General features: G+C 35.4%; 2 protein-coding genes across 4 annotated transcripts in view; one reads left to right on the top strand and one right to left on the bottom strand.

The window, feature by feature from the left end:
* The window catches only part of LOC135135989 (uncharacterized protein), a 232137-nt gene extending 229116 nt beyond the window's left edge, over positions 1-3021 (top strand). For all 3 annotated transcript variants that reach the window (XM_064065092.1, XM_064065093.1, XM_064065091.1), the window contains one exon: positions 2190-3021. In XM_064065092.1, the coding sequence (XP_063921162.1) occupies positions 2190-2905 (716 nt within the window). In that variant the 3' untranslated portion in view covers positions 2906-3021. The remainder of the gene's footprint in view (positions 1-2189) is intronic.
* Positions 3022-3280: 259 nt separating this feature from the next.
* LOC135135990 (uncharacterized) lies at positions 3281-12199 on the bottom strand. The gene is made up of 5 exons (XM_064065094.1): positions 11817-12199; positions 11560-11761; positions 11330-11513; positions 11185-11283; positions 3281-4219 (listed from the first exon to the last, which is right to left on the bottom strand). The coding sequence occupies exons 1-5, from the start codon at positions 11996-11998 to the stop codon at positions 3774-3776; spliced, it is 1113 nt and encodes a 370-aa protein (XP_063921164.1). The 5' UTR covers positions 11999-12199; the 3' UTR covers positions 3281-3773.
* Positions 12200-18271: the final 6072 nt, after the last annotated feature.

Below are 18271 nucleotides of genomic sequence, written 5' to 3'. Positions count from 1 at the left end.
ACTTTGCGTGTTTATTGGACGAGATATCGTGGCGACGATTTCAGAATCGTAACTGGCGGAAGATTATCTACAATTTGACACCAATTTTCGATCGATTGAATCAATTTTAACCACTTTTTTGGAAAATTTTTGGAAATTTTGAATTCACTTTTGGTCTTTATTGGACTAAATATCGTGGCGGGGATTTCAGAATCGTAACTAGCCAAAGATTATCTACAATTTGACAAGAATTTTTGGTCGTTTAAACCAATTTTAACCACTTTTTTGGAAAATTTTTGGAAATTTTGAATTCACTTTGCGTGTTTATTGGACCAGATATGGTGGCGGCGATTTCAGAATCGTAACTAGCGGAAGATTATCTACAATTTGACACCAATTTTCGATCGATTGAACCAATTTTAACCACTTTTTTGGAAAATTTTTGGAAATTTTGAATTCGCTTTGCTTGTTTATTGGACCAGACATCGTCACAGTGATTTCAGAATCGTAACTAGCGGAAGATTATCTACAATTTAACATCAATTTTCGGTCGACTAAAACAATTTTAACCACTTTTTTGGAAAATTTTTGAAATTTTGAATTCACTTTCCGTCTTTATTGGACCATATATCGTGGCGGCGATTTCAGAATCGTAACTAGCCAAAGATTATCTACAATTTGACACAAATTTTTGGTCGTTTAAACCAATTTTAACCACTATTTTGGAAAATTTTTGGAAATTTTGAATTCACTTTGCGTGTTTATTGGACCAGATATTGTGGCGGCGATTTCAGAAATGTAACTGGCGGAAGATTATCTACAATTTGACACCAATTTTCGATCGATTGATCCAATTTTAACCACTTTTTAGAAATATTTTTGGAAATTTTGAATTCACTTTGCATCTTTATTAGATCAAATATAGTAGCGGCGATTTCAAAATCGTAACTAGCCAAAGATTATCTACAATTTGACACCAATTTTCGATCGATTGAACCAATTTTAACCACTTTTTTGGAAAATTTTTGGAAATTTTGAATTCACTTTTCGTCTTTATTGGACCAGATATCGAGGCGGCGATTTCAGAATCGTAACTAGCGGAAGATTATCTACAATTTAAGTCCAATTTTCGATCGATTGAACCAATTTTAACCACTTTTTTTGGAATATTTTTGGAAATTTTGAATTCACTTTGCGTGTTTATTGGACTAGATATCGTGGCGGCGATTTCAGAATCGTAACTAGCCAAAGATTATCTACAATTTGACACCAATTTTCGGTCGCTTAAACCAATTTTAATCACTCTTTTGGAAAATTTTTGGAAATTTTGAATTCACTTTGCGTGTTTGTTGGACCAGATATCGTCACGGCGATTTCAGAATCGTAACTAGCGGAAGATTATCTACAATTTGACACTAATTTTCGGTCGATTGATCCAATTTTAACCACTTTTTTGAAAAATTTTTGGAAATTTTGAATTCACTTTGCGTGTTTATTGGAACAGATATCGTCACGGTGATTTCAGAATCGTAACTAGCGGAAGATTATCTAAAAAAAATCTAATTCAACCCGAAAAATTTCTAAAACCTCTACACGAAACCATAGACATGCTATATTTTTAGAGTCAGCAAGTCGAAATCTATATCCCAGAATTTTTTGGAAATTTTTTGCAACGTTTTCAATTTCAACCCTTGAGAACAATTTTGCTGAATATTGACCACTTTTGAAACTTAACCAAAGACATTGCTTTGTAGATTTGAACCTCCGGAAGTTACTTCAAACTTCATTTCTTCAATAACTCCACTGAAATATGACGTTTTTTGGATTTTTTTAAAAAATTCCAAAATTTTTGTGTACTTTCAGCCAACTTCAAATGTTTTTACAAAAATCAGGACGGTTAAGTGAAAAAAAAAGAGATCATAAACCACAAGCACGGGAGCGTGTTAAATCATAAAACTTAAGATTTATTTAACAAAATTTTGAGATGACCTCATCAAATTGTTGGTGGAGATGATCAGGTAAAGTAAAAATACGAAAATAAAAAGTATAATTTAATCAATAAAACACAGTAAACTACAATTATTTAATAAAACAAACCTTTTTTTCACATTGAACACATAATCACCAATAAACAGACAGCCGGACGGACATAGTAGACCGACATCTCGCATTCCATAAGCTCTCTTAAACTAAAAAAAATCCTCTTCTAGTTTTCACCAAAGAAGAAGCCGAAGTAGAAAGCGAGAGCATGCCCCACCGCAAATCCGACCAGCAATCCTCCAAACAAGTCGAATGCTTCCCCATGTCGGACGCCATCTCCTGCAAATCCGGCCTCCCCGAGTGCGTCTCCGGCGCCATGGAGTCCTACGCCCACACCGACGCCATCTACTGCGCCCAGTCCTCGCTGCGCAACGACGCCATAGAGCGATACAACCGCAGCCCCCAGCTCTACCGCAAGAACGTCCCCTTCAAGATCGAGGACGACTCCGAGCGCCTGCGCTGCCGCTCCCCCGACATCATCGCGTCCAAGATATGCACCGAGCTGGACCTGGTGGCGTCGCACGCCCCCAGCATAGTCATCACCCCCGAGGAGACCATCACCCAGATTCTGACCACGCCGCAGGTGGCGGACGACTGGAGCAAGCGGACGCAGCCAGACGGCAAGGAAATTGCCACGGTGAGCGACAAAGTGGCGGAGGGGGCGACCGCCCCCGGGGACAAGCTGGACGGGATGCTGGATAGGATTAGCCACGATTTGGATTATTTGTTGAATAGGGGCGACGATCAGGATGTGTGCGCTGGACCGTCGACGAGGAAGCTGTCGAAGATAGGGGCGACGAACGTGATTGAGGAGGAAAACGAAGAGACTGAAGAGGATGTCAAAGTTCCGGAATCAATTACTGACATATTGAGAACTAGCTGTTAACGTAGGTCCCTGTTTAGAGGAAATGCCGGAAGATGGGGTAAATTTGAAGGCGCAGTATTTCCGTTTGTGTTACACACATTTATTATTATTTAGAAATTATTTATCAAATTGTAACATTTATATATAGTAGTTCGATTTTGGTTTAACAATGAAGTGCACGGTTGTAGTTTTCGCCGCTAGGTGTCGCCTGCGAATCAAATTTGCTCGACTGACGGTACGTTAAGTTAATGGAATCCCTATTAAGTTACTACAAGACCAAAAAATATCGTCACCGTTTGTGTACCTGATCTTTTGTACAGTCCACTGTTCCCATCCTAATGTTTTAACGAATTTATCGTCGCATCGAAGTGTAGGTAGTTAAATCAAACTTAGCTATACTGTGGCTAAATTCTCAAAGATTTTATTAGGCTAACAAATCTTGGATCTGCTACAATACACCATACATCTTAAAAATTGTGTCGAGGATTTTAGTCAATAACTGTGATAAGAATATTTACAAATCAACAATATTTAAATTATAGTTTGATGTGCCTTATTGTCACACTTTTAGTAGTTACGCTATACCGTTTAAAAGTGTGTTATGCGTGTTACTTATAACTAACTTTATATGGTTCTTGTGAGATTTTTGTTCGTGTAAATAGATTATTACCAAAATTCTTGTGTCTTAAACTATCATTGGTATTTAAAAACCTAAATATACTTAAGCTACTTTTATTGATATTCGGGTAAGTATAGTCGAAAAAACTACGCACAATCCTAGTCTAGAGGGAGAAATTAAATTAAATTAAATCACATCCTGATAATAAATAATTAAGCTATACTACAAGCAAATCAAAATATCACATTCTGTCAAATATCAACAAACCTATCAGTGTTCTTGCGCTTCCTCAGAATTAATTATTTCAAAATCACTATCGCTGCTGCTGTCTTTCCTTTGTACCGGAGGATTTACTACAACATTTTTTATGATACTAGCCATTTTGATTAAATTGTCACCAACTGCCGCTACGTTTAACAGCGTGCTAATAGTATCCTTATCGACGGAATCTCGATTATCGACATTAGCGAAACTCAAGTTCTTCGCGTAGGCCTCTTCCTCCGAAGAACTGTCCCCGTTGAAGTGACCTGACTCAAAACGAATACCTTTATTATCAGAGTCCGAATCACTCGAAATTTCACCGGGAGTGAAAGAAATAGCACCTTGATTGTTTCCCGGAGGCAACAGATCTTCTTCTTCGAGGCTTTCCTTGTCCTCGGCGTCGAGGTGCGACGGCATGGAATTTAGGCCGCTGATGAGAGAACTAGTAACTGAATCTGGAATAAACGTTTATTCTCTTCTAAAAAAGGAAGAAAATAATGACATGCGTCTTAAGCATGCAGTTAATTTGGAAGGAAACTCCGGGAAATGGGGGGACACCAAGGTACAAGGACAACAGTCACACAATTTCAAGGACTCGAGTTTGAGTGTTTTTGTGGAGCTCAGCTATGAGGTGAACGCTCGTAAAATTATTAAATAATAGACGTCGACAAGAAATAAAACGTGATAAAAACATTGTATGTTGTTTTACTTGTTATTTTTAGAAAAATAGTCATTTAAATATCGTTGACCTTCATATTGACGAAGTCTAGACGTCTTTATTGACCACATAATGATCTAATAATGAGTATTTTATTTTAATGCTATCCTTTGTGCTGTCAATATTATTTGGAACGTTTTTATTTATTTATTACTTATTTATATATCGTATGACCGATACGTCCTCTAGTGGGCCATGAAATTAATTTTTAAAATAAAGATGTTAGTATTGGGACTATTTGACATTTTATTTACACGTCAAAATCCCTAAATTAGCACCAAATTGAAGAAGGAACGCCAACATCAATATTTTAAAAATAAATTTCGTAACGTCGGTCGAATTTAGTTTAAAAAAACACCCTAATTACGCTTTAATTATTCTAAGATTGGCACTAGAGTTTCAGAGCTTCTTTCCACCAATTACCACCAATTTGAAGTTTAAAATTAGAAACAAACTGTCAATGACAATAAAATGAAACATAACCTTAAATTATTTCACTAAAAGTGACGTTGGCAACGCTGTCAGTTGAATTTTCACAGAAATTGCGGTGTTGGTGGTTTTTGATTGTGGAATAAAGTATGTTCTTAATGAAAATTATTACTTTATGGGACCAAATTGTTTTCACTAATCTAATAAAGATCTATGCGCCTCCCTATTAATAAAAACGTCTTACAGTACTCACTAATCAAATGTTTTTTTAAATTGTATCATAACAAACAATGAGTAGTGTAATTGACTTAATTTTATTTTTTAAAACCTGAACAACTGAACCTCTACAAAAAAAACACAGCAATGCTATAATTTGGAAAAAAAAAATCTAGAAAGTCAAAAATTTATTTTTAAAATAATGATGTTGGCAACACCGATGCGTTACTTGTTCAGTTTGACAGTTACGGTCACTTACTTGCCGAAGTCAGTCTTATCTTAGCAGCTACTAACCCCGCCCACCCACCCTCTCGTTTCTTAAAAGATATGTCATTTGCCAAAATCAGTTTTATCTTAGCAGATACTAACCCCGCCCACCCACCCTCTCTTTTCTTAGAAGGTATCTCTTTTGCCAAAATTAGTTTTATCGTGACAGCTACTAGCCCCGCCCACCCACCCTCTCTTTTCTTAGAGGATCTGTCATTTGCCAAAATAAGTCTTATCTTAGCAAGAAATAGCCCCGCCCACCCGCCCTTTATTTTCTTATAAGGTATGTTATTTGCCAAAATCAGTCTTATTTTAGCAGATACTTGCTTATTCTTTTTCAGTATCGAGTCATCAGGGATGATCGAGTACTTTTTCAATAAAATTGCCAACGCGTTTATGTTGGTATAACGGAAGTAATTCTGTGACGAGTTATGTTTTGGCTACATTTTGCAAATGGAAAAATGTCAAGCATCTGTAAATTATAGAAAACGGGTTGTCAATTTCAAATAAAAATCCAGGACTACCAATAGACTCAGTAATTTCTGATCACGGGATACTAATTAGTAGTAGCTAGTAATATTGGGAATTTTACGGCCAAATAACTGTCAATTGAAATGTCAAGTAACAGTGATGCCAAAATAAATATTTTAAAAATTAATTTCATGGCGCACTAGAGGACTTTTTTTAGTCAAAAATCCAGTGCTGTCTTTCATCGTGTTTTTGGCGCTCTATCGGGAAGTTTTAACAGACAAACTGTCACATGAACGAATAAAAGTTCTCTAGTAGGACATGAAATTTATTTTTAAAACAATGATGTTGGCAAAACTGACACGTTCCTTGTTCAGTTTGACAGCTACGGTAAAATCAAAGTCCCTATATTAGCACTAGGTACTTTAACTGTCAAATGAAATGTCATGTAGCAGTGACGCCAACATCAATATTTTCAAAATTAATTTCATAACCCACTAGAGGACTTTTTTCGATCATACGATAATTTGTGTTGTATAACACACCGACAAATCAGTAAAAACACGATCAAAGACAGACATGAATTTTTGAAAATTCAATTACAACTTTCGAATTGACCTTAACCTGACAACACAAAAATTCTATCAAAGACAAATCGTCAAAACTTCACAGGTGTCTTTGATCGTGTTTTTAGCGCTCTATCAGTATGTTATAAAAGACAAACTGTCACATGAACGAACAAAAGTCCTCTAGAAAGCTACGAAATTTATTTTTAAAACAATTATGTTGGCAAAACTGTCACGTTCTTTGTTCAGTTTGACAGTTACGGAAAAATCAAAGTCCCAACATAAGTTAGTTACTAATATAGGGAATTTAACGGTCATATAACTGTCAAATGAAGTGTCAATTAGTAGTAATGTCAACATCAATATTTTAAAAATTGGTTACATTTTTTTTCTTTTTCATTCCTTGGTCAGTTTGAGAGTTACGGCAAAATCAAAATCCCTATATTAGCACTAGTTACCAATATAGGGACTTTAACGATCAAATAACTGTCAAATGAAGTGTCAAGTAGCAGCGATACCAACATCAATATTTTAAAAATTAATTTCATGATCCACTGGAGGACTTTTTTCTGCATACGATAATTTGTGTTGTATAACACAGACAAAGCAGTAAAAACACGATCAAAAACAGACATGAATTTTTGAAAATTTGTCTTTGATCGTTGCATTTTCAATTTCAACTTTCAAATTGACCACAACCTGACAACACATAAATTCTATCAAAGACAAATCGTCAAAAATTCACAGGTGTCTTTGATCGTGTTTTTAGCGCTCTGTCGGTATGTTATAAAAGTGAAAGTATCACATGAACGTATAAAAGTCCTCTAGTAAGCCATGAAATTTATTTTTAAAACATTGATGTTGGTAAAACTGTCACGATCTTTGTTCGGTTTGACAGTTGCGGTAAAATCCCCAACAAAAGTTAGTTACTAATATAGGGAATTTAACGGTCATATAACTGTCAAATGAAGTGCCAACATCAATATTTTAAAAATCGGTTTCAGTTTTTTCCTTTTTCATTCCTTGGTCAGTTTGACAGTTACGGTAAAATCAAAGTCCCTATATTAGTACTAGTTACTTTAACTGTCAAATAACTGTCAATTGAAGTGTCAAATAGCAATGATGCCAACATCACAATTTTAAAAATTAATCTCAAGGCTACCTAGAGAACTTTTTTCGATCATATGATAGTTCATGTTTCATAACAAACCGACAGAGCAGTAAAAACACGATCAAGACAAGCATGGAATTTTGAAAATTTGTCTTTGATTGTTGCGTTTTCAACTCCAACTTTCAAATTGACCGTAACCTGACAACACAAAAATTCTATCAAAGACAAATCGTCAAAAATTCACAGGTGTCTTTGATCGTGTTTTTAGCGCTCTATCAGTATGTTATAAAAGACAAACTGTCACATGAACGAACAAAAGTCCTCTAGAAAGCTACGAAATTTATTTTTAAAACAATTAATGTTGGCAAAACTGGCAGGTTCCTTGTTCAGTTTGACAGTTACGGTAAAATTAAAGTCCCTATATTAGTACTAGTTACTAATATAGGGACTTTAACGATCAAATAACTGTCGAATGAAGTGTCAAGTAGCAGTGATGCCAACATCAATATTTTAAAAATTGGTTTCATTTTTTCCTTTCTCATTCCTTGGTTAGTTTGGCAGTTACGGTAAAATCAAAGTCCCTATATTAGTACTAGTTGCTTTAACTGTCAAATAACTGTCAAATGATGTGTCAAATAGCAATGATGCCAACATCAAAAGTTTAAAAATTAATTTCACGGGCCACTAGAGAACTTTTTTCGATCAGATGATAGTTCGTGTTTTATAACAAACCGACAGAGCAGTAAAAACACGATCAAAGACAAGCATGGATTTTTGAAAATTTGTCTTTGATTGTTGCGTTTTCAACTCCAACTTTCAATTTGACCGTAACTTGACAACACAAAAATTCTATTAAAGACAAATCGTCAAAAATTCACAGGTGTCTTTGATCGTGTTTTTAGCGCCCTATCAGCATGTTATAAAAGACAAACTGTCACATAAACGAACAAAAGTCCTCTAGAAGGCTACGAAATTTATTTTTAAAACAATGATGTTGGCAAAACTGGCAGTTTCCTTGTTCAGTTTGACATTTACGGTAAAATTAAAGTCCTTATACTAGTACTAGTTACTAACATAGAGACTTTCACGATCAAATAACTGTTAAATGAAGTGTCAAGTAGCAGTGATGCCAACATCAATATTTTAAAAATTGGTTTCATTTTTTCCTTTTTCGTTCCTTGGTCAGTTTGACAGTTACGGTAAAATCAAAGTCCCTATATTAGTACTAGTTACTTTAACTGTCAAATAACTGTCAAATGAAGTGTCAAATAGCAATGATGCCAACATCAAAATTTTAAAAATTAATTTCACGGACCACTAGAGAACTTTTTTCGATCATATCATAGTTCGTGTTTTATAACAAACCGACAAAACAGTAAAAACACGATCAAAGACAAGCATGGATTTTTGAAAATTTGTCTTTGATTGTTGCGTTTTCAACTCCAACTTTCAAATTTACCGTAACCTGACAATACAAAAATTCTATTAAAGACAAAGCGTCAAAAATTCACAGGTGTCTTTGATCGTGTTTTTAGCGCTCTATCGGTATGTTATAAAAGACAAACTGTCACATGAACAAACAAAAGTCCTGTAGAAGGCTACGAAATTTATTTTTAAAACAATGATGTTGGCAAAACTGGCAGGTTCCTTGTTCTGTTTGACAATTATTTGATCGTTTAACGACAAATAACCGTCAAATGAAGTGTCAAGTAGCAGTGATGCCAACATCAACATTTTAAAAATTGGTTTCATTTTTTCCTTTTTCATTCCTTGGTCAGTTTGACAGTTACGGTAAAATCAAAGTCCCTATATTAGTACTAGTTACTTTAACTGTCCAATAACTGTAAAATGAAGTGTCAAATAGCAGTGATGCCACCATCAAAATTTTAAAAATTAATTTCACGGCCCACTAGAGAACTTTTTTCGATCAGATGATAGTTCGTGTTTTATAACAAACCGACAGAGCAGTAAAAACACGATCAAAGACAAGCATGGATTTTTGAAAATTTGTCTTTGATTGTTGCGTTTTCAACTCCAATTTTCAATTAGACCGTAATCTGACAACACAAAAATTCTATTAAAGACAACTCGTCAAAAATTCACAGGTGTCTTTGATCGTGTTTTTAGCGCTCTATTAGTATGTCACATGAACGAACAAAAGTCCTCTAGAAGGCTACGAAATTTATTTTTAAAACAATGATGTTGGCAAAACTGGTAGATTTCTTGTTCAGTTCGACAGTTACGGTAAAATTAAAGTCCCTATATTAGTACTAGTTACTAACATAGGGACTTTAACGATCAAATAACTGTAAATGAAGTGACAAGTAGCAGTGATGCCAACATCAATATTTTAAAAATTGGTTTCATTTTTTCCTTTTTCATTCCTTGGTCAGTTTGACAGTTACGGTAAAATCAAAGTCCCTATATTAGTACTAGTTGCTTTAACTGTCAAATAACTGTCAAATTAAGTGTCAAATAGCAATGATGCCAACATCAAAATTTTAAAAATTAATTTCACGGCCCACTAGAGAACTTTTTTCGATCATATGATAGTTCGTGTTTTATAACAAACCGACAGAGCAGTAGAAACACGATCAAAGACAAGCATGGATTTTTGAAAATTTGTCTTTGATTGTTGCGTTTTCAACTCCAACTTTCAATTTGACCGTAACCAAATCGTCAAAAATTCACAGGTGTCTTTAATCGGTTTTTTAGCGCTCTATCAGTATGTTATAAAAGACAAACTGTCACATGAACGAACAAAAGTCCTCTAGTAGGCCATGGAATTTATTTCTGAAACAATTATGTTGGCAAAACTGACAAGTTCCTTGTTCAGTTTGACAGTTACGATAAAATCAAAGTCCCTATATTAGTACTAGTTACTTCAACTGTCAAATGAAGTGTCAAATAGCAGTGTGCCAACATCAATATTTTAAAAATTAATTTCATTCTTTTATAACACACTGACATTGCACTAAAAATCACGGTCAAAGACAAGAAAGGATTTTTGAAAGTTTGTCTTTGATCGTTGCATTTTCCGCTGAAATTGACGATAATCTGACGTGAATAAAAAATCCATGGCTGTCTTTGATTTTATTTTAAATTAAACTGACTTGTCTTTAACTTTTTTCATCAATTATTAAAATCTTGATAACTTGTTCTCCAAAAAGTGTCACAGACTTGTAAAAACAAATTTAAAAAAACACTCCACGTGTTTATCCAAGCATTTTACGTCAAGGACACCATAATTATTACCCAAGCTAGAATGCACGATTTCGCAAACAAAATTACCCAAATTATAAAAAAAACACTGCGTCGTTACAAAAACTATCAACCCAGAAAAAAACATGACAGTATTAAATGAATAAATTCGCGCAAAACAATTTTTCTTTGGCAAAGTCTCTACCCATCTAAAAATACCTCCAGAGATCATCAATCCCTGCACAAAACACCGACCAACATTCGCACCATCCGTGCCCCGACGCAATTATCAAATCGTCATTAGAAATAAGGACAAACAATAACATTGAAGCCACTGATAAAAACTTCACCATACATTTTAATTTATGAAAATGTCAGGCGTAAACAAACATCAAGGCCACAACAAACCCAACTATTTTTAAACGCGCAAATACGCTTATTTACCTGCTGTTTTATCAGTCAACAAACTATCAAGATCTGGATCACCCCGGTTAAAATCCTTATCTGAGATGAACGGGATTAGCTCATCTTCAGCAAGAACTCCTGGAAGCACATAGGTTATTGCTTGCGTTGCAAGGGGTGTTGTTACCTCGCTCTGATCCTATGGCTCGAATGAATTGTTTGAGGGAGGCTAGGTATTCCGGGGGCACTTTGGATAGCCCCAACGGGACGAAGAATATCGCTAGGAGCACCAAATAGAAGAGAACATAGCCGGATATATTTCTTGCCACAAAGCTAATTGATAGGAAAATCAGCGACATGCCAATGCAAAACTAAAACGTGAGAATGTATTAAAGGACATGTGGTTTTCGAACTAACCGAAGAGGGGCTGTCTTTACGGAGGGCTTTCAGCGACAGCACGATGTCCGTCAGGTCGTTTTTGAGCTCGTCTAGAATCTCCAAGTGTGACGCTTCCACGTTAACATACTGGGTGTTTTCGAAGCATGCATCAACCACGAAACCTACCAGAGTGAGTAGGAAGATAACCCCAAAAAACTTGAGCTGCAGTTGGATGACTAGCCTGAAATGACAACAACATGAATGCATTAAAAATAGAAGATTTATGCCGCCGTTACCAAAAAACGAAATTAAGTACCAAGAACGTTGTCAACGTCAGGGAAATATCCTCCCAGCTCAGGATCTTGTAGCACAGCTCGAAATAACCCTCAAATCTAGTGATTTCGCGTTTTTCCTCAGCCTTTTCCTCTCGGACGAAGATGCCACGGAAATCGCGCAGTTTCCTCGTGAGAAAATCCATGGAGATCTATTTTGGCTGGACGATGGGCTTTTGTTCGACAGCTGCCTTTGTATTTTCGGTGGGTCTGTGGACGATGGAAGGACGACGAAGAACACAAAACACTGTTTGTTATTGTCGATTAAAGGGATTGATGTAAACTACGCGCATTTTTATTTACACAATCTCTCATGACGTGCGAAACGTGATTAAAATTTGCTTATTTTCACGATTCAAAAAACAACAGATCGGGAATGGTCGGGTCACGCGACGTTGGGCGGGCAGTGGCGTAGGCGAGGGAGGGTCCAGCACGGTGGGGGGAGACGATATTATGGGGCTTGAAAATAATTGGTGAGGTTTACAAGAACCTTAGGCAAATCTGTTGAATTGTTGGAGAGAAAATAGATAAACTGACGTCTGGTATCACTAGCATAAGCTCCGCCTTATTAAATCATTTCATTGGCCCGGAGAAGAAGTACGGCGTTTAGTACTTAATTACGTCTACTTTATATGAATTTTTCAGTCGTTTTTCGCCTAAAAATTAAAATATAAAATCCCACTTCCATCTCAGAGCTAACAAAATGAGTCATCAAGACGGAATAGGGGTGGATGGATGGGGCCAGTTTTGACTTTATATTTAAATTTCAGCTTCTATCGCTTGTTAAATCAGAATTCACCTCCTATTTTAAAGTAAATAATATATTAATTAGTGAAATGGAGAAAGGCGGTGGGTGGAGCTAAGTTTACCTTTTTTTCTATAGAGTTCTATAAGAAGGCAATGGCCCCGCCCACCCACCCAACTCTTGATTCTAATGGCTACTCAATAATGTTAATTAATGACTAATCTATATCTTATTGTAGTCTTAAGCAAATCTGTTAAATGATTGCTGAGAAAGTTGATAAATTGTAAAAAAATTGTTTGGAAAATATTAAACAATACGAAATTAAAATATTACTTGAAGCATATAACTAACCGGGAAAAATTCTTTTCGAAAAATAGAAAAATAATCTAAAAATTGAAATTCAAAATCAAAAATTTTAAAAGTTGAAAAATGGAAAAATCAAAAATTTGGATATCGAAAAATTGAAAAATCGAAATACGAAAGATCTAGAACCCAGTTCCGACCTCATTTCTTTGATAACTACAACCATTTGTTCGGAATCGACCGTTCAAATTTCAAAATTTTTCGGAATATTCAAAAATTCGCGTTTCGTACCGATTGTTTCGAAAATGTTGCTCCGTGACCATCAACACGCTATATTTTTGGAATCAGCTTGTCGAGATCTACGTCCCTGAATTTTTTCACAATTTTTAAACACCTTTTTTGAAAGTGAAATTTTTCCAATGGTCCCCACTTCTTCAAATTTCGGCCAAATTTTGACATTTTCGAAACTTAACTAAACACATTTTCTTGTAGATTTCGAACTCTAGAACTCACTTCCGGCTTCGTTTCTTTGATAACTGCAACCGTTTTTCCAGAATCAACCGTTGAAATATTGAAATTTTTTGAAACCTTCAAAAATTCGCATTTCGTACCGATTCTTACGAAAATGATGCTCTGTGACCATCAACACGCCATGTTTTCGAAATCAGCATGTTGAGATCTACGTCCCTGAATTTTTTTACAATTTTTAGACAACTTTTTTAAAAGTGAAATTTTTTCAATGGTCCCCCCTTCTTCAAATTTCGGCCAAATTTTGACATTTTCGAAGCTTAACTAAACACATTTTCTTGTAGATTTCGAGCCCTAGAGCTCATTTCCGGCCTCGTTTCGTTGATAACTGTTACCGTTTTTCCAGAATCGACCGTTGAAATATCGAAATTTTTAGAAATCTTCAAAAATTCGCATTTTGTACCGATTCTTTCAAAAATGTTGCTCGGGGACCAAAAACACACCATATTTTTGGAATCACCATGTCGAGGTCTACGTGTCCAAATTTTTTCACAATTTTTAGACCACTTTTTTAAAAGTGAAATTGTTTCAATGGTCCCCCCTTCTTCAAATTTCGACCAAATTTTGACATTTTCGAAGCTTAACGAAACACATTTTTTTGTAGATTTCGAGCTCTAGATGTCACTTCCGGCCTCGTTTCTTTGATAACTGCAACGGTTTTTCCGGAATCGACCGTTAAAATTTCGAAATTTTTAGAAATCTTCAAAAATTCGCATTTTGTACCGTTTCTTTCGAAAATGTTGTTCCGTGACCATCAACACGTTATATTTCTGGAATCAGCTTGTCGAGATCTACGTCCCTGAATTTTTTCACAATTTTTAGACAACTTTTTTAAAAGTGAAATTTTTTCAATGGTCCCCCCTTCTTCAAATTTCGGCCAAATTTTGACATTTTCGAAACTTAACTAAACACATTTTCTTGTAGATTTCGAGCTCTGGAAGTCACTTCTGGCCTCGTCTCTTTGACAACTACAACCGTTTTTCCAGAATCGATCGTTGAAATATCGAAATTTTTAAAAATCTTCAAAAATTCACGTTTCGTACCGATTCTTTCGAAAATGTTGCTCCGCGACCATCAACACGCTATATTTTTGGAATCAGCTTGTCGAGATCTATGTCCCTGAATTTTTTCACAATTCTCAGGCAACTTTTTTAAAAGTGAAAATTTTCAATGGTCCCCCCTTCTTCAAATTTCGGCCAAATTTTGACATATTCTAAACTTAACTAAACACATTTTCTTGTAGATTTCGAGCTCTGGAAGTCACTTCCGGCCTCGTTTCTTTGATAACTGCAACCGTTTTTCCGGAATCGACCGTTGAAATATCGAAATTTTTAGAAATCTCCAAAAATTCGCATTTCGTACCGATTCTTTCGAAAATGTTGTTCCGTGACCATCAACACGCCATATTTTTGGAATCAGCTTGTCGAGATCTACGTCCCTGAATTTTTTCACAATTTTCAGACAACTTTTTTAAAAGTGAAATTTTTTCAATGGTCCCCCCTTCTTCAAATTTCGGCCAAATTTTGACATTTCCGAAACTTAACTAAACACATTTTATTGTAGACTTCGAGATCTAGAAGTCACTTCCGGCTTCGTTTCTTTGATAACTATGACCGTTTTTCCAGAATCAACCGTTGAAATATCGAAATTTTTAGAAATCTTCAAAAATTCGCATTTCGTACGGATTCTTTCGAAAATGTTGCTCCGTGACCATCAACACGCTATATTTTTGGAATCAGTATGTGGAGATCTACGTCCCTGAATTTTTTCAAAATTTTCAGACAACTTTTTTAAAAGTGAAAATTTTCAATGGTCCCCCCTTCTTCAAATTTCGGCCAAATTTTGACATTTTCGAAACTTAACTAAACACATTTTCTTGTAGATTTCGAGCTCTAGAAGTCACTTCCGGCTTCGTGTCTTTGATAACTATGACCGTTTTTCCAGAATCGACCCTTGAAATCTCGAAATTTTTAGAAATCTCCAAAAATTCGCATTTCGTACCGATTCTTTCGAAAATGTTGCTCCGTGACCATCAACACGCTATATTTTTGGAATCAGCTTGTCGAGATCTACGTCCCTGAATTTTTTCACAATTTTTAGACAACTTTTTTAAAAGTGAAAATTTTCAATGGTCCCCCTTCTTCAAATTTCGGCCAAATTTTGACATTTTCGAAACTTAACTAAACACATTTTCTTGTAGATTTCGAGCTCTAGAAGTCACTTCCGGCTTCGTGTCTTTGATAACTATGACCGTTTTTCCGGAATCGACCGTTGAAATATCGACATTTTTAGAAATCTTCAAAAATTCGCATTTCGTACCGATTCTTTCGAAAATGTTGTTCCGTGACCGTCAACACACCATATTTTTGGAAGTAGCTTGTCGAGATCTACGTCCCTGAATTTTTTCACAATTTTTAGAAAACTTTTTTAAACGTGAGATTTTCCAATGGTCCCCCCTTCTTCAAATTTCGGCCAAATTTTGACATTTTCGAAACTTAACTAAACACATTTTCTTGTAGATTTCGAGCTCTAGAAGTCACTTCCGGCTTCGTGTCTTTGATAACTATGACCGTTTTTCCAGAATCGACCCTTGAAATCTCGAAATTTTTAGAAATCTCCAAAAATTAGCATTTCGTACCGATTCTTTCGAAAATGTTGTTCCGTGACCATCAACACGCTATATTTTTGGAATCAGCATGTGGAGATCTACGTCCCTGAATTTTTTCACAATTTTCAAACAACTTTTTTAAAAGTGAAAATTTTCAATAGTCCCCCCTTCTTCAAATTTCGGCCAAATTTTGACACTTTCGAAACTTAACTAAACACATTTTCTTGTAGATTTCGAGCTCTAGAAGTCACTTCCAGCCTCGTTTCTTTGATAACTGCAACCGTTTTTCCAGAATCGACCGTTGAAATTTCGAAATTTTTAGAAATCTTCAAAAATTCGCATTTCGTACGGATTCTTTCGAAAATGTTGCTACGTGACCATCAACACGCTATATTTTTGGAATCAGTATGTGGAGATCTACGTCCCTGAATTTTTTCAAAATTTTCAGACAACTTTTTTAAAAGTAAAAATTTTCAATGGTCCCCCCTTCTACAAATTTCGGCCAAATTTTGACATTTCCGAAACTTAACTAAACACATTTTCTTGTAGATTTCGAGCTCTAGAAGTCACTTCCGGCTTCGTTTCTTTGATAACTACGGCCGTATTTCCAGAATCGACCGTTGAAATGTCGAAATTTTTAGAAATCTTCAAAAATTCGCATTTCGTACCGATTCTTTCGAAAATGTTGCTCCGTGACCATCAACACGCTATATTTTTGGAATCAGCTTGTCGAGATCCACGTCCCTGAATTTTTTCACAATTTTTAGACAACTTTTTTTAAAGTGAAATTTTTTCAATGGTCTTCAAATTTCGGCCAAATTTTGACATTTTCGAAACTTAACTAAACACATTTTCTTGTATAGTTCGAGCTCTGGAACTCACTTCCGGCCTCGTTTCTTTCATTACTGCAACCGTTTTTCCAGAATCGACCGTTGAAATCTCGAAATTTTCAGAAATCTTCAAAAATTCGCATTTCGTACCAATTCTTTCGAAAATGTTGCTTGGTGACCATCAGCACGATATATTTTTGAAATCAGCTTGTCGAGATCTACGTCCCTGAATTTTTTCACAATTTTCAGACAACTTTTTTAAAAGTGAAAATTTTCAATGGTCCCCCCTTCTTCAAATTTCAGCAAAATTTTGACATTTTCGAAACTTAACTAAACACATTTTCTTGTAGGTTTCGAGCTCTAGAAGTCACTTCCGGCCTCGTTTCTTTGACAACTATGACCGTTTTTCCAGAATCGACCGTTGAAATCTTGAAATTTTCAGAAATCTTCAAAAATTCGCATTTCTTACCGATTCTTTCGAAAATGTTGTTCCGTGACCATCAACACGCTATATTTTTGGAATCAGCTTGTCGAGATCTACGTCCCTGAATTTTTTCACAATTTTTAGACAACTTTTTTAAAAGTGAAATTTTTTCATTGGTCCCCTCTTCTTCAAATTTCGGCCAAATTTTGACATTTTCGAAACTTAACTAAACACATTTTCTTCTATATTTCGAGCTCTAAAACTCACTTCCGGCCTCGTTTCTTTCATTACTGCAACCGTTTTTCCAGAATCGACCGTTGAAATCTCGAAATTTTCAGAAATCTTCAAAAATTCGCATTTCGTACCGATTCTTTCGAAAATGTTGCTGCGTGACCTTCAACACGATATATTTTTGGAATCAGCTTGTCGAGATCTACGTCCCTGAATTTTTTCACAATTTTCAGACAACTTTTTTAAAAGTGAAAATTTTCAATGGTCCCCCCTTCTTCAAATTTCGGCAAAATTTTGACATTTTTGAAACTTAACTAAACACATTTTCTTGTAGATTTCGAGCTCTGGAAGTCACTTCCGGCCTCGTTTCTTTGATAAATGCAACGGTTTTTCCGGAATCGACCGTTGAAATTTCGAAATTTTTAGAAATCTTCAAAAATTCGCATTTTGTACAGATTCTTTCGAAAATGTAGTTCCGTGACCATCAACATGCTATATTTTTGGAATCAGCTTGTCGAGATCTACGTCCCTGAATTTTTTCACAATTTTTAGACAACTTTTTTGAAAGTGAAATTCTTCCAATGGTCCCCCCTTCTTCAAATTTCGCCCAAATTTTGACATTTTTGAAACTTAACTAAACAAACTAAAGACAACGGCATTTACAAAATTTCAATATCAAATTCTCTAGTCGTTCTCAAGTTATAAAGCCGCGGACTTTTAAAATTTATTCGAAAGCATATTGCACTGTAT

Source organism: Zophobas morio, unplaced genomic scaffold (genome assembly GCF_036711695.1).
Source record: "Zophobas morio isolate AGI-343-1 ecotype UQ-CSIRO unplaced genomic scaffold, CSIRO_AGI_Zmor_V1 ptg000026l, whole genome shotgun sequence".
Taxonomy (NCBI): Eukaryota; Metazoa; Arthropoda; class Insecta; order Coleoptera; family Tenebrionidae; genus Zophobas; species Zophobas morio.
This window is presented reverse-complemented; position numbering and strand designations above follow the sequence as displayed.

What these genes read in the sequence shown, in the direction of transcription:
- LOC135135990 (XM_064065094.1), bottom strand. Translation starts at nt 11,998, where the DNA reads ATGGATTTTCTCACGAGGAAACTGCGCGATTTCCGTGGCATCTTCGTC. An exon ending in GTAAAGACAGCCCCTCTTCG is followed by an intron (nt 11,514 to 11,559) that starts GTTAGTTCGAAA and finishes CTCACGTTTTAG; the next exon opens with TTTTGCATTGGCATGTCGCT. An exon ending in GTTGACTGATAAAACAGCAG is followed by an intron (nt 4,220 to 11,184) that starts GTAAATAAGCGT and finishes CGTTTATTCCAG; the next exon opens with ATTCAGTTACTAGTTCTCTC.